The 17253-nt window shown below is 43.0% G+C and overlaps 1 protein-coding gene across 1 annotated transcript in view; it reads left to right on the forward strand.

Moving 5' to 3' along the window:
- The first annotated feature begins 297 nt into the window (after positions 1–297).
- The window catches only part of LOC131245866 (NADH dehydrogenase [ubiquinone] 1 alpha subcomplex subunit 13-B), a 28303-nt gene continuing 11347 nt past the window's right edge, over positions 298–17253 (forward strand). The window contains exon 1 of the mRNA XM_058245606.1: positions 298–674. Coding sequence (XP_058101589.1) covers positions 460–674 — 215 coding nt within the window. The 5' untranslated portion in view covers positions 298–459. The remainder of the gene's footprint in view (positions 675–17253) is intronic.

The raw sequence follows: 17253 nt of genomic DNA on the forward strand, positions 1-17253 counted from the left end.
GAAGTCACAAATATTAGCATGATTCAAAACACTTGTGGGCTATGAATATTTCAATTGTAGACATTCAATTATGACATTTTCAGCTCACTTGAGCTTTGGAAACGGTTCATTTTTAGCATCATGTCCTAAAATGAACTTACAAAATGGGTCCTCAAATGCTTTGGCCATACAGGCAAAGTCTAAGTGGGGAAGTTAAGGTTTGTATTCTTTGTAAAAGATGCTGGATAAAAGGTGGAGTCTACAGTAATAATTTTCTCTTTTCATCACGATTATTGCGCATAAAGCGTATGCTAGCAACGACCCTTCCACAGAGCGTATGTTCGTATTTTACTCCGCTGACAACCTCTGCTGCTGCTCAAGAGGCCATTACGGAAAGCCCCTCTCTGCCTTGGGAGCTCGATCCCGAACCGCCCCTGAAAAAGCAACGAACCGGACCGGTTTTCTTGAAAGCCGGAAAAGATGACGGAGGCCATGATCAGGAAGAAGCCCGGGATGGTGAGCGTGAAGGAGATGCCGGTTCTCCAAGACGGCCCCCCGCCCGGCGGTTTTCCTCCGGTCCGATACGCTCGCCGCATCCCAACGAAAGGCCCGAGCGCCGTTGCCATCTTCCTTACCGCATTCGGCGCCTTCTCATGGGGCATGTACCAGGTCGGCAAGGGGAACAAGATCCGACGGTCAGCATCTCATCTCTCTCTATTTCAGATTCCTTCTGTCATGCTTAAAGCTAGGGTTTTGATCCTTGTACGGATATGATTATGTTGTTTGAGGAGACATGGATTTGATTGATACTTGCATTATTGTCAAATGTAGAACCCGACTCTTGGCTCTTCTTGTAATGATCCGGTCACCGTGCGTTGCTGCCTCGTGGCACATGTGATTGCACGGTTGGTGATTCTGAACCGTCCACCTGGTGGGCCCAGCTTTGTATGAAACATGGTCATCAGACAATGCAGTCCTAGCTCTCAATTCATGACTTCAAATGGAGGGGTAAAAATAAATAATTGGTTCAAACCAAAAGGGAGAAGTCTACTAATCAGATACTAGTGTTATTCAATCAGAGTGCTTATTCAATTAGAGTGGTTTATGTATCATGGGCTGTCCACATACCATAGGAAGATCCACCAGTTAGACGGTCAGTACATACGGGCAGTGACTATGATAGATCATTGCATGGCAAACAGGAAAGGTCCTCTTGAGATTATATTCCCATTGTATTAAAAACTGGTTGTGTATGGGCCAATACATAAAGAAACCGGTCACCCCTGTCACGGGATATAGGGGTGAATCGGGTCGATACACACTTTGTCAGTATCATAAAGGGTACATTTTGAAAATTTCTTGCCTAAACTCTTGCTTTGGCAGGTTTGTTAATAAAATTTTGTTATCCTTCATTTTTTGTTGCTCTTGTTTTTCCACTTCTTTCTTCATTTCAACCGTGACGGAAGCTTAGAAACTAATTTTAAACTAGATCTAGGCCTATTCTGAGGATTAAAACACAATTTGAGTGGGATTTTGTGGATCAATCGAAGTATGGTGGAATAGTTTGAGAAATATCAGAAGAAAGGTTAAACTATTAACTTTTTTTTTTTTTTTCCCATTTTTTCTTCCTCCTGTTGTATTTATATGTTATGGGGCCTAATCCACCAAATCATGCTTGTTTTGTATTCAATTAGAGCCTATTTGGTCAACTTTGAGCAGGCCAAGTTGACACTACATGATAAACAACATTCTTACCAAAGAATGGCCGTTATTCCATCAAATACTTGTGTCAAAAATAAAAAATAAAAAAATTGGGATGCTTGCATTTTTTAGAATTTTACCAATAGCTTTTTATTTTTTGGGCGTTACATGGCAGGGGGACATGGTGCTGGAGTTGATAGTTGAGGATTTGTTTACAACATTGTTATTACCAGAAACTCCACTTTTATGTTGATCAGGCTTTGTGAATGATAGCTCTGTATGAAATCCCCATTTTCATGTTGTAGAATACAATATAGCGTAGAGATGAATCCAAAAAATGTTCATTGCCATTTCTGGTTTCAGATTCATTTCTGTGTTATCCTGATTCCCCACGAATACAATTTTATTTTATTTTGATAATGAACAATATTTGTTTTTGAATGGAAAAGAAATTTTTTGACGCAACCAAAGAAAAATGGCTATAGGGCAAAAGCTACAAAGAGAGGATGATGAGAGATCATCCAGCCCCATTCTACTCCTAGGCTACACCCCAAGAGGCATACTGCAAAGATTTCAATTCACAATGCCCAATCTATCATCCTATCCTCTGTGCTTGGAATACCTTGGCAAATCTTCATCTGTCTTACTTTTAAACGTTCTTTCCAGATTGATCAAATCCCCATAAGTAAAACCAACCTCTACAAGACTCCTTTTCTTTCTGCTCTCTCCCACCACCAAGCTTGCAACATTGTTGTAATCATTCCAGACATTGTCAAATCCATCTCAAATAATGTCAAAAACCTCCTCCATATCTATGTCACAAACACATTTAGAGTACAAAAATATTCCCTCCAAATGCCAAGTTTAGCCAATGTGTTGGCAGTATCATTCCCCTTTTTAAATACAGAGCCTGTCCCTGAGAGAACTTGGATAATTAATATTCAGAGAGAAAGAGGACTTTTGATAGATGATAATTTAGTATCCTTGGGATTGGCCCTGAGTTATTAACTTGGATAGTTTTTTTCAAATATCAATTATAATGCCTCAATAGTTTCACGATCTTCAGGGTTAACCTTCAAGCACAAGCTAAAGAAAAGAAAAGATTTCACTCATCCTTTCTTTGCACTTCATTTTTTCTCATTCTTGTTGGAAATCAGTTTACATCTGGAACTAGATAGAGAGTGGAGAGTGGGAATGGGTGCAAAATCAAAATTTGGGAGGAAACTCATTGACCGCCTGTTGTCTTTTGTTGTTTGAAGCGGTCTTGATTCCAACCGGTTGGACTATAATTTACAGTCCACCTAGTGGATAAGTTCCAATCATTCATGTTTGTGCAAACATCCAACCTGTCTAATAGGTTGGCCCATCATGAGGATCACCTTGTGCAAACATTTGCCATATCCACTCATATCGTGGACCACACTTGTATTTTTCTATTTATCTATGGCTGCACACTGTTTTCAAGGTGTGGCCCACTTGATGAGTAGATAGGGATGATTTTTACCCTAGATGATCCTCATGGTGGGGCCAACCTATTGGAAGGGTTGGATTTCACAAGCACTTAACAGGTTGGAAGTTACCGGCTGGTGGACTGTAACTTGTAGTCCAACCAATTGGACTTGAGAACTTTTTTTTGGACAGTATCAGCTTTTTATCAAAGGGAAAGATATATACAAATGCTCAACAAAACTAGCCACAGAAGCTAACTTAACACCAACTGAGATATGTCCCAATAGGGCCCAAACTGAACAGGAAAAATGCATTATGCATACCAATGATGAATTAGAGGAACTAAGAATATTAACGAAAATCAAAATACCAACTCTAGAGGTTCCCTCTTTCGCCAATCAATTTGCATCAGAATTAGTGTATCCAATTCCACTTCAATTGCTAGGGGTAACAACTGGGAATCCTGAGTAATTGCGACCTCTTGTAGAACTGCCACCGTTTTGGCCATATTAAAGTTACAATGACCCAGTGGACTTGCAAATTCCAACAGGCGTGCCCCTAAATGACCAGGTGGTTTCAACCTGCAGAAGCTGGTGGAGAGTGGCTGGGATGATTTGATAAGTGCTCCATCAGTGCATGAGTGTTCCTATCTCCTTTAAGCAGATAAGGACAGAAGCTAATGCCTACACTGACTGTCTAGTGAAGGAAGCAGTGTCTTGGAGTGCTTTAAGGGTTTGGGATAATGGACAATTGCAATAGGTAGGGGTCCCATCACGTGTTTCGCTCAGATAAGGTTGCCAGCTTTTGGTTTTTTGATCTATCATTCTTTTCGTTTCTGCTTTCTTAATAAAATCTTTATAACTTCAAAGATAGCCCCCCAACAGCCCCTTGCTCAGGTTGCAAATTGAGCTGCTATCAAAGTTTAGCTTAATCCATCTGACAACAGGCATCCCCCATCTTTCTCTGTGGACAATCGCCCAATAACTGCAACAAATTACCTCTCTCCAGCTATATCTGATGAATTGGAGTGGGATTCCAGGGTATTTTCTGTGTGCTTTTTCTCCAATCTAGAATTAAAATGCAAGCTTTATTGTAGACTTTTGCCTTATTACAAATTTTCCCTTTAAAAAAATCTCTAATTACGTTATAACCAAACAAATCACAAAACTGCTTGCACCACCATCTTCCAAAGAAAAGATCCAAACACTTGGTTTCCATTTGGTTTGTAGGTGTAACCAACCCGCAATTAAGGATATGGCAGAAAGAAGTAATAGAAAAAGAGCTCCAGTATAAAGATCTTCATTAGTGGGTAAGCTGATTGCATACCACCACTGATAAACACCGGAATAAGCGATATTCATTGGGCCGAGAGCACCTCCTCGAGTAAAGGCTTCTACAGCTGGTTGACCAAAATCCTTTCCCGGTAAAGAGGGAAGCAAGCTTGGGACGGATGGGTGTGACTACCCCCCTTCCCCCAAATGGAGGGACCCATGCCCAGCAGTTTGTTTCACTAGGCTGTAATTGCATCTCAATTGAACTTGGCATGATCCAAAGAATCCCAAACTTTTCAAGCATCTCTGACCAGACCTTCTGTGCAAAGTTGCAAAGCAATAAAAGTTGAGGATCTGCTGCTTCTTGCTTAACACATCCACCGATGATTCAGCGGGCCTTATTCCAGCAGAAACCGTTGATTTTTTTAGGCAACTGCCACAAACCAGATTAGGGATTTTGCCAAGGGAGATGCGACTACCGCCTCATGGAAAGATCGAACCAAGAAAATACCATCAGATGCTGCTTTCCCAGATCCTTTTTATCCTCACTAGATCTATTCCAGCAAACCCTTCAACAATTCTTCCATCAACAATAGTTCTTCCTGATGAAAATTTCTTCTAAACTGAGGAGAGGAGGCTTCTTCAGCAATCCAAGATAGAAAGTTTTGCATCACCTCTGTAAATTGAGTCGAGTTCCTCAAAAGACACTCAAACAGATTGGCTAAGTAGCTGGACCCACACCACTTATCTTCCTAAGATCGCTTTTTGTTCCCTTTTCCAACTGTGAATGTAATGAACTTCATAAACTGACTTTTGATTGACGATATGGCTCTCCATATTGAAGACCTCTTCCTTCCATTTCCACTATTCTCCTAGTCCAAATTGTTTGTTATCTTCTGCTTGCAAGTCTTTATAGGTAGGTACTTGGCCCTTACAAGGGAAACTTTGGTTAATCAATGCTTCACTCACATCATTGAGCTTGTTTTTTATTAGACTTTTTAAAGTAATTTAAGAGATGAAGGGGCTCTTTTCTGCAACCCTTGAATAACTTGGAGGGAGAGTTCATTTTGAGGGTGGGCATTAATGTATTCAATGATGGTAATGATGGCCGTAACGGTCACTGCCATTACCATTATGACACTGGCCAGCCTTTTTTTTTTTGGGATAAAGCTTGTATTGGACCTGTAATGGGCGCTACTCTTCATAACACGCCATTTTTTCCTTAATGGCCGTTACGGCCTTGTAATGCATAATGGTCCCCATCGTCACTATTATGTAAAGGTTGTTTACTAACTGCTTTTTAATACCTTAGTGGGTGTCAACAGAATGATTACAACTACAAAGTTGTGCCCATCACTTCCCCCAACACAAAAAAAAAAAAAAAAAGAAAAAAAAAGAAGAAAAAAGAGGAAAAAAGAAAAAAGAAGAAGAAGAAGATGCCACCTCTTGGTTGACATCAATAGCGGTATCCAGACCCTTCCTAGCCCCTTGCTTCTCCTTATCCCTACTCTTAACCAAAACTCCACTTCCTTTTTTCGGATTCTTGCGTAGCCTTATCCCTTCCCCCTTAAGGCTCTTTCCACTCCTTTGATTATAGCTTCCTTTTCCTTCATGAATCATCTCCCTGCCCTCTCAAATCTCCTTCCTCCCCGCTCCCCTCATTCTTTGGAGTGGGCCTTGGTGCCCATCTCTTCTTCTCCGTGAGTTGTTCTTTTCGTTGACTCCCCTTCGGTCATCCTCGATGTTTCCCCCATTCAAGATAAGTTGAATGGTTCCAAATAAATTATAAAAAAAAAATTGCAAGAACCCCCATTGGGTTGAGAATGCTTTCATTGAGTTTGGGAAAATGGTCAGGGTCTCTTTTAGTGAACAAGATGACGACTATTTAGCTCTCTTCCAATTTATTGAAGCCAAAGGGACATTGGTGATTTAGGAAGTCAAGAAACTCCAGAAATCCCCCAAAGGTTGGAGAGAGTCAACCAACCTTGAGTTATCCATTAACTATGAGTCTAGTTTTAGCTTAAGAAGTTTGAAGAAAGGCAGAAGGTTGTATTGTTTCCTCAATGAAGATTCTATCTAAGAACAATCGTGGCCTCGGCTGTGAGCAGAAAAGGGCTTAAGTCAAAGACATGTGCCGTAGGCATAAAGCACAGATCATCACCCTTCAGGAGGCCAAGCTACAGTTCGTCAATAGTCGATGTTAGACTCCCTCTAGGGTGTTCCTCATAAGGAGTGACTTTTCCTTGATGCAGTTGGTATCATGGTGTCTTGGGACTCCTTAGAGTGTGTCAAAGATGACGCTCGGAGCTTTCTCGGTCTCTGTGGTCCTTAAAAACCTCTCTTTTGGGTTTAAATGGGTTTTCTTGGTGGTTTATGATCTTTGTAAAGCCTCCTCTAAGCACCTATCTAGAACAACCTAAATACAATAAAAAATTCTTGGTCCCTTGGTGCCTCAGAGGTGTTTTACTATCGTTGGTTTCCTGATGGGGACATCACGTGCACACTCGCGCTCATGCTGCCCCCCCTACGCACGTACGTACGTAGAAGGAAGACCCCACCATCGATCTGGCTCGATGACGACGTCCAGAGAGGGCCTTCTAGCTAGAAGTCAAGTTTTGGTTCAGAAAAGTGGCCCGATAGTCAAGAAAAGCCCACCATGGGATCTCATGATCGTGGCCCACTCGTCGGATTGGTTTTATATTTTAGGTTTTACTTATTGTTATTATTTAGAACATCGTGAACGCTTTAGATTTTCTTGTTTGGTTTTTATTTTAGTTTACTTCATCGCCAAGTAATAGGTGTCGCACATGGTGCGAGTTTTTGGGTATAGGGTTCTCCCTATAAATAGGCACCCCTTGTAGTTCTTTTCATTCATTGAAGTTAATAAAAAATTCCTGCTTTATTTTTCTGCTCTCTTCGTGAGTTGTGGAAGAATTCAAAAGTGGGTGCGAAGCCCTCCCTTTTTGAAGGGCTAACTACCGTGGTGCGAAGCCACATCGATCCCAATTCACCCCCATCTTCCATCATCTTCTTTTTCCATCTTCCCCCATCATCCGTACTTCGAATTTGTCCTTTTGTTGCATCAGATTTCTTCATTCCAGATTTCGGCCCGTAGGCGAGCTGAAACTTCGGCGGAGCACCACGCACAAACCATACATTGGATCGAGCTGAGATTTGGATGTTTTGGAGTCCATCCCTGGCCGACCAGGGCCAAGGTGGCCTTTTTTCTGAATAGTGGGCCCCGCACATGTGCGGTCGGGATCACACACACGTCCGTCTGGGCCATTGTTGTTGTCCACAAGCGGGATTATCTTTTGGCTCAGGTTTTTATCCTCTTTTATCCTCTCATAGCCATTTTTTTATGAATCCTAACCCTATATTACATGATCCCTAATTGATTTGCCCCTTTTTAACACCTTAGGGTTCCTTGAATTGAAATTAGAGAATCCCTTGGATTAGGGACTGATTTTTATGCATGAGTAGTTGATTTTATTTCCCTTTGACATTGTTTGGCTTATAATTTTATTGGTCCAGTCCTAGCCTGTGTCGGCTTGGACCCGCATAGATTCCCCTTTAATTGAATGTTTGGATTTTCATGTGGGATGTGGAATTTGTGTGATTGTTTCTGAATTGGTGTGATCTAAGCCTGCAATCTTGCATATCATATTTAAGTTTCCACGTCCTGCGTCAAATTTGGTATCAGAGCCAGGTTCTTGTAGGGGAATTCATTACATGTTTAGGGTTTGGTTGTTTATGTCCATTACACATCAATTCTCATCATATATGGCTGTTTAGAAGTCCATAAACCCTGACATAAGCTGCTGAAATTTTTTTGTTATCCCCTTATTTGAATTATTTTAGAAATTAGCTTAGCTTTCTATTTCTAGATTTAGAAACTTTCCTTTTCTATTTTTAGAAACTAATTTTTTAAAAACTTTCTTAATCTGTTTTTAGAAACTATTTTCCTTTCCTTTTTCTTTTTTAGAAACTAGTTCACTTTCCTTTTTCTTTTTAGAAACTAGCTTACTTTCTATTTTTAGAAACTTTTTTTTTTCTTTTTTTAGAAACTAAGTTGCTTTTTAGAAACTTTCTTTTTTCGTTTTTAGAAACTAGGTTACTTTTTTTTAGAAATTTTCCTAATTTGTTTTTTAGAAACTTTTTTTTTTATTTACGTTTTTAAAAACTAGGTTGCTTTTTTTGAAACTTTTCTAATTTGTTTTCAGAAACTTTCCTTTTTCGTTTTTAGAAACTAGGTTGTTTCTTTAAAAAAAAAAAAAAAAAAAAAAAAAACTCTTATATTTTGACAACTATATTGCTGAATTTTGGTTAGCACCCTACACTAAACATGGAACAATTGCAAGAGTCACTAAACAAGTTGTCCCAGAAGTTGGAGTTTATGATTAAGCGCTTGGAAATGGACCAATGCTTTGAGCAGCTTGATGAACGCATTGCCCGACTAAAGACCATCACCAGGACAAACCCCACCATTGGGGTAGATGTCCAATCTCAGGCAGGTGGCCTAAAGGATAGACCAATGAATGGAGTTGGCCAAGGAATCAGTTATGGGCGTGCACCCGTGTACCCACCCCATGAGGGACATCAAGACCACTATTTTGAGGGGTTACAACATGTGCAGCCTTGTGACCGGAGAGAATGCACCAGATGTTAGTGTAGAGTTACCCACTGAGGTCATTCCGGTAATGGATGAGTTTCGTGATGTTTGTCCTGATGATCTACCGGATGAGTCCCCTAGGAGAGATATAGAGCACACCAGAACATGGGACACTATAATACCTACAACCGAGTTTATGTTGAATAATTTTGTCGATAGGTCCACAGGTCTAAGTCCTCATGAAGTCGTTACTGATTATAAACCTAGGAAACTTATTGATCTTGTCATTATGTCACTGTCCCATAGGCCGTCAGAGTCTGCAGAGTCTTTTGCGCATCACATTCATTCATGGCATCAAGAAATCAGGCAGAAGATCATGACTAATAATGAACATTGCACATTTTCTACAGACCAGTATAAATGTTTCAAAGGATTCAATATTGGGGACTCTGTGATGGTCTGCATCAGGCCCGAGCGGTATCCTTCGAGGGCCGTTCGTAAGTTACACGCGTGTAGCGCTGGACCCGTCAAAATTATAAAACGAAACGGTCTCAATGTGTATGAGGTAGATCTTCCACCTTCCATGGGAATTAGTTTCACATCCGATGTGGAGGATTTAGTTACTTTTCAGGGGACCACTGATACTTTGTCCGGCCCTTCGCCCACCCATCCTGATTCCCCATATTTATCCCTTGAACCATGGCCCCTTCCCAACCCATTTTTCCAGCCTCTACCTCCCATATCTACTTTTCCTAACCTTTCTTCCCAGCCTCTACCTCCCATACCTACCCTTCCCGACCCATTTTCCCAGCCTCTACGTCCCATACCTACCCGTCCCGACCCATTTTTTCAGCCTCTACCTCCCATATCTACCCTTCCCAACCCATTTTTCCAGCCTCTACGTCCCATACCTACCCGTCCCGACCCATGTTCCCAGCCTCTACCTCCCATACCTACCCGTCCCGACCCATCTTCCCAGCCTCTACCTCCCATACCTATCCTTCCCGACTCATTTTCCCAGCCTCTATCTCCCATACCTAACCTTCACACACCCAAAAAGGAAATAGAGGATATCCTGGACCATCAGATAGTTTCAACGTCGGACGGCGGGTTTCAGAAGTACGTGGTTAAATGGAAGTCACGCCCAGCTTCAGACAGCACGTGGCTCACTGAGGAGGAGCTTCAGAGACTTAATCCTGACATCCTGGAGTGGTTCAGGAGTTTTATTTCGCCAGTGGCGAAATCTTTTAAGCCGGGGAGAATTGATGGGGACATCACGTGCACACTCGCGCTCATGCCGCCCCCCCTACGCACGTACGTACGTAGAAGGAAGACCCCACCATCGATCTGGCTCGATGACGACGTCCAGGGAGGGCCTCCTAGCTAGAAGTCAAGTTTTGGTTCAGAAAAGTGGCCCGATAGTCAAGAAAAGCCCACCATGGGATCTCATGATCGTGGCCCACTCGTCGGATTGGTTTTATATTTTAGGTTTTACTTATTGTTATTATTTAGAACATCGTGAACGCTTTAGATTTTCTTGTTTGATTTTTATTTTAGTTTACTTCATCGCCAAGTAATAGGTGTCGCACATGATGCGAGTTTTTGGGTATAGGGTTCTCCCTATAAATAGACACCCTTTGTAGTTCTTTTCATTCATTGAAGTTAATAAAAAATTCCTGCTTTATTTTTCTGCTCTCTTCGTGAGTTGTGGAAGAATTCAAAAGTGGGTGCGAAGCCCTCCCTTTTCGAAGGGCTAACTACCGTGGTGCGAAGCCACATCGATCCCAATTCACCTCCATCTTCCATCATCTTCTTTTTCCATCTTCCCCCATCATCCGTACTTCGAATTTGTCCTTTTGTTGCATCAGATTTCTTCACTGAAGCAGGTTTCCAGATTTCGGCCCGTAGGCGAGCTGAAACTTCGGCGGAGCACCACGCACAAACCGTACATTGGATCGAGCTGAGATTTGGATGTTTTGGAGTCCATCCCTGGCCGACCAAGGCCAAGGTGGCCTTTTTTCTGAATAGTGGGCCCCGCACATGTGCGGCCGGGATCACACACACGTCCGTCTGGGCCATTGTTATTGTCCACAAGCGGGATTATCTTTTGGCTCAGGTTTTTATCCTCTTTTATCTTCTCATAGCCATTTTTTTATGAATCCTAACCCTATATTACATGATCCCTAATTGATTTGCCCCTTTTTAACACCTTAGGGTTCCTTGAATTGAAATTAGAGAATCCCTTGGATTAGGGACTGATTTTTATGCATGAGTAGTTGATTTTATTTCCCTTTGACATTGTTTGGCTTATAATTTTATTGGTCCAGTCCTAGCCTGTGTCGGCTTGGACCCGCATAGATTCCCCTTTAATTGAATGTTTGGATTTTCATGTGGGATGTGGAATTTGTGTGATTGTTTCTGAATTGGTGTGATCTAAGCCTGCAATCTTGCATATCATATTTAAGTTTCCACGTCCTGCGTCATTTCCCCTTTGAGAAGTCGAATGGTTGCCACCTCTCAAAAAGTATGAAGTTTTTTTTCGATTGGGTCAGTGGCCATGACATAGTGGATCTCCCTCTTTTGGACGTTAAATTCATTGGTCTAATGCTTAGAACCCCTTGATCCTCTCTTGCCTCGATAGATTCCTCATCTCTCTTGATTGGTTGGATGCCTTTCCCATGGTTTCACAGCACGGGCTCCCTCGGCCTATTTATACCATTGTTCGATCCTCCTAGACTCTGTCGAGGAGAGCTGAGGGCCTAAGCCCCTCATGTTCGAGCTCTCGTGGCTCGAACTGGAGGGCTTCTCTTCCCTTATTATAAATTAGTGGTTTTCCTTCTCTGTCTTGGGCGACCTTGGGTTTGTTCTTAGCCAAAAGCTAAAGCTCCTAAAAAATAAGCCGGTTAATTGGAGAATATAATCTTTGGATTCTATCGAGGTCAAAGCCTGATAACCTCCATTCAACCATTTAGCTTCTAGATTCTAAGGAAGAATCAGGTCTGCTTTCTGGCACTAATAGTGCTTTGAGACCGTCTCCAATTTTTCTCCTTTTTTTTTTTGCAAATATATTAAAAAAGGGAGTTGAGGCAACCCGAAACAGAAACAAGAGCAAAACAAACAAAACAAAAACAAGACAAAACAAGAAAAAAGAAAGCAGTTACACAACGAGAACCCTAGAAAAATAGGAAACTAGAGAAGAGCTACCCAACATATTCCAATATGTCATGTGAAGTCAAGTAAGAAGAGATTAAGTTGCATCAGAGATTGCGGGCTTTGAGCCTTTGTGGCTCAAAGAAGGTGACCGAAACACTCATTTCTTCCATTGCATCACTAGTGTGAGGCCTTGCAGTAACAAGGTATGTACCATTACCATTAATGGTTCTATTGTGGAGGATTGGCAGTAGGTATGTGATCATATCGTCTCCTTCAATAGCAACCTCCTAGCGTCTGAAGGTTGGAACCATCCTAAATTGGATAATTTGAACTTCCCCCAAATCTCTATGGAGGAGTTTGCCGCCCTGGAATCCCCCTTCAAGGAGGAAATCAAGGGCCCGGTATTTTCCCTCGGCAAAGATAAGGCCCTTAGTCCTGATGGGTTTTCTCTGACTTTCTTTCAAGTTTTTTGGGATGATATTAAAATTGATTTGTTAAATTTCATCTCTGATTTCTTCTCCCTCGGTTGGTTGCCTCAGGCCATGGAGCCTCTTTCATCACTCTTATCCTGAAAGTCGAAGGAGCGACCCTCCTCAAGGATTTCCGGCCTATCAGTTTGCTAGGGGAGGCCTTATAAAATCCTAGCCAAAGTTCTAGCCTCTTGGCTTCGGCTAGGTTTCTCCAATATTATCACTGAGGCTCAAGGAGCTTTCATGGCCAACCAGCAAATCATTGATTGTACCCTCATTGCCCATGAAAGCATTGATTCCTGACATTGTAATGGAAAAATCGGTGTCGTCTGTAAGTTGGACGTTAAGAAGGCCTTTGATGATGTGGATTGGGGCTATTTAGACTACATGTTGGGCGGTCTCGGCTTTGGTCGAGATGGCGCAGTTAGATTAAAGTTTGCATTTCTTTAGCTAGGATCTTCGTCCTAGTCAATGGGTCTCCTAAAGGTTTTTTCCCCTCTTCCCATGGCTTAAGGTAGGGCAACCCGCTTTTCCCCCTTCCTCTCCATTATTGTTGCTAAAAGCCTTAGTAAGAAGTTGGGGAAAAGCGTGTTGGCCAACCTCTTCAACGGCTTCGAGGTGCCTGTATTTGAGGCTTCAAAGGCCACTGCTGATAACCTTCGGAAAGTGGTTCGTTGCTTCGAGGCTGTTTCTGGCCTTTGAATCAACCTCTCCAAAAGTGAGATGCTGGGCATTAACCTCCATTCTCCTGCTCTCACTTGCCCTTATTACGTTTTTTGGATGCAAGGCCGACTCCTTTCCCTCGGCCTACCTTGGCTTGCCCTTTTGTATTGGGAAGTCGGCCAAGCACCTTTGGGATGTGGTTATTGAGCATGTTGAGCGGAAATTATCCTCCTGAAAATACCATTACTAATGTGGGGGCATTTTCGCACTGGGCTCGAGTGGGGTGGCTTGTGGGATGTAGGAGCACACTCAGGGTGGGTGGCCCGTAGAGCTCATGGATTTGGGGCCCAAGAGGAGGGTTTGGCCGAGGACCTAACCCATGGATTTAGGGCCTGGGCTATGAGATAAAGTGATTAATTCGCTATGCTCTATCAGTTCGAGCTTTTAGAGCAAGTGATTAATTGTCATGCATCAAATTGGTATCAGAATGGGAGGTCTCGTGTTCGAGACTCCTCACCGGGGGTGATTGATGTGGGGGCATTTTCACATCGAGCTCAAGTGGGGCGGCTTGTGGGATGCAGAGGCACACTAGAGGTGGGTGGCCCGCAAAACCCATGGATTTGAGGGTCGTGTGAGATGGAACCCATGGATTTGGAGCCCACGAGGAGGGTTCGGCCGAGGACATAACGTATGGATTTGGGGCCTGGGCTATGGGATAAAGGGATTAATTCGCCATGCTCTATCAGTTCGAGCTTTTAGAGTAGGTGGTTAATTGTCCTGCATCAGTTACCTTCCCTTGGGGGTTGTCTTACCCTAATAAAAGTTGTCCTTTCCAATCTTCCCACTTACTTTCTATCCCTTTTCCTTTGCCCCAATTTGGCTCTGCAGAAGATAAACGATATGATGCAGGACGTGAATTTAAATATGATATGCAAGATTTCAGACTTAGATCACACCAATTCAGAAACAATCACACAAATTCCACATCTCACATGAAAATCCAAACATTCAATTAAAGGGGAATCTATGCGGATCCAGGCCTACACACGTTAGGGTTGGATCAATGAAAATTATGAATCAAACAATACTCAAAGGGAAACAGAAATCAACCACACATGCATAAGAATCAGTCCCTAATCCAAGGGATTCCCCAATCTCAATTCAAGGAACCCTAGGATGAGAAAGGGGCAAATCAATTAGGGATAATGTAATCTAGGGTCAGGATTTATGAAATTATGTATAAAAGAGAGGAAAATAGGAAGAAACCTGAACCCGAGACAGTCCCTGCGTGTGGACAGCGAGCCAGGTGCGGGCGCACGTGCGCCTGAGGCTGGCCGCACGTGTGGTGGGGGACGGAATCCAGAAACGGATTCCTAGGCCTTGGTCGGCCAGGCTTGGGCTGTAAAACCCCCAAATCCGACGTCGATCCGAGCTTTGGTCTGAGTGTGGTGCTCCGCCGAAGTTTCAGCTCGCCTGCGGGCCGAAATCTGAAAACCTGCTGTAATGAAGAAATCTGATGCAACAAAAGGGACGAATTCAAAGTACGAATGGTGGGGGAAGATGGAAAAAAAAGATGATGGAGGATGGGGGTGAATCGGGATCGATGTGGCTTCGCACCACGGTAGTTAGCCCTTCGAAAAGGGAGGGCTTCGCACCCAACTTTGGAATTCTTCCGCAACTCACGAAGAGAGCAGAAAAATAAAGCAAGATTTTTTTTTATTAACTTCAATGAATCAAAAGAACTACAAGGGGTGTCTATTTATAGAGAAAATCCTATACCCCAAAACTCGCACCATGTGCGCAACCTATTACTCGTCGATGAAGTAAACTAAAATAAAAACCAAACAGAGAAATCTAAGGTGTTCACAATGTTCTAAATAATAACAATAAGCAAAACCTAAAATATGAAATCAATCCGACAAGTGGGTCACGATCATGAGATCCCATGATGCGCTTTTCTTGACTATTGGGCCCACTTTTTTTAACCAAAACTTGTCTTCTAACTAGGAGGCCCTCCCTGGACGTGGTCATCGAGCCAGATCGATAGTGGGGTCCTTCTGTGTACGTACGTGCGTAGGGGTGGTGGTGTGCGGGCGTGCGTGTGCACGATGTCCTCATCAACTCTCCCCGACTGCGAAGATTTCGCCACTGGCGAAATAAAACTCCTGAACCGCTCTAGGATGTTGGGATTAAGTCTCTGAAGCTCCTCCTCAGTGAGCCACGCGCTGTCTGAAGCTGGGCGTGACTTCCATTTAACTAGGTATTTTTGAAACTCGCCATCCGACGTGGAAATTATCTCATGGTCCAGGATATCCTCTATTTCCTCTCTAGGTGTGTGAAGCCTAAGTATGGGAGGCAGAGGCTGGGATGAAAGGTCGGGAAGAGGCCATGGATCAAAGGGTAAGGCTGGGGCATCAGGATGGGTGGGCAAAGGGCCGGACAAAGTATCAGTGGGTCCCTGAAAAGCAACTAGATCCTCCACATTGAATGTGGAACTAATTCCCATGGAAGGTGGAAGATCTACCTCATACGTATTGAGACCGTTTCACTTTATAATTTTGAAGGGCCCAGCGCTACGCATGTGTAACTTACGAACGGCCCCTGGAGGGTACTGCTCGGGCCTAATTCAGACCATCACAGAGTCCCCAATATTGAACTCTTTGAAACGTCTATGTAGGTCTGCAGAAAATTTGTAATGTTCATTACTAGTAGTGATTTTTCACCTGATTTCTTAATACAATAAATGTATGTGATGCGCAAAAGACTCTGCAGACTCTGATGGCCTATGGGACAATGACATGGGGATAAGATCAATAGGCTTCCTAGGCTTATAACCAGTAATGACTTCAAAAGGACGTAGACCTGTGGACCTATTGACAGAACTATTGTATGCAAACTCGGTTATGGGTAGTACGGCGTCCCATGTCCTCGTATGCTCCCCTACTAAACATCGAAGTAAACTCCCTAGGCTCCTATTAACCACCTCAGTCTGGCCATCGGTCTAAAGGTGGTAGCAGAAGAAAATTGGAGCCTAGTATTCATCATGTGCCATAGTGTCTTCTAAAAGTAACTCATGAATCTCACGTCACGGTCAGACACTATGATTTTTGGTAACCCATGCAGTTTGACGACCTCACTAAAGAACAGCTTGGCAACATGATAGGCGTCGGCGGTCTTAGAACAAGGAATGAAGTCGGCCATTTTAGAGAAACAGTCCACGACAACAAATATGGAGTCATGCTTTCGAATAATCTTGGGAAGTCCAAGCACGAAGTCCATACTGATGTCCTGCCAGGGGATGAATGGGACTGATAAAGGTGTATATAATCCTGTATTCTATTTCCTCTGCTTTGCCAGTTGACAAGTACGGCATTGCCCTATAATTTTGGCTACGTCCCGCTTGAGGCTTGGCCAATGAAATCTATCCTCTACTAGGGCAATGGTCTTGTCACAACCAAAATGACCCGCGACTCCCCTTGAATGTAGCTCCCAAACAAGAAAATCACGAAGGGAGGTGCGTGGTATGCACAAGCGGTCACTCCTAAACAAATATCCATCCAAAATCAAATACTCACTGTTAGCTCTTGACAGACTCTCTAATAAAGACGTATACACAACCCCAAAATCTGGACATTCAGAATACTCTTCTTTGATGCGCTCAAGGCCCGTAACTTCAACGCTCATGGAGTTGAGTAATGCGACTCGACGACTCAATGCGTCGGCAGGCTTATTCTCTACACTGGCCTTGTGTTTAAGCACAAAAGTGTACTCTTGAAGGAATTGAACCCACTTAGCGTGCCTGGGGCTTAATTTCTTCTAAGAGTTCAAGTATCTTAAGGCCTCGTGATCTGAGAACAAGACGAATTCTTGCGGTAACAGGTAATGTCGCCAATGGCGTAGTGATTGCACTACCGCGTAGAATTCCTTGTCATAGGTGGAATATCTTTGCTTCGCC

Source organism: Magnolia sinica, chromosome 5 (assembly GCF_029962835.1).
Source record: "Magnolia sinica isolate HGM2019 chromosome 5, MsV1, whole genome shotgun sequence".
NCBI classification, from domain to species: domain Eukaryota; kingdom Viridiplantae; phylum Streptophyta; class Magnoliopsida; order Magnoliales; family Magnoliaceae; genus Magnolia; species Magnolia sinica.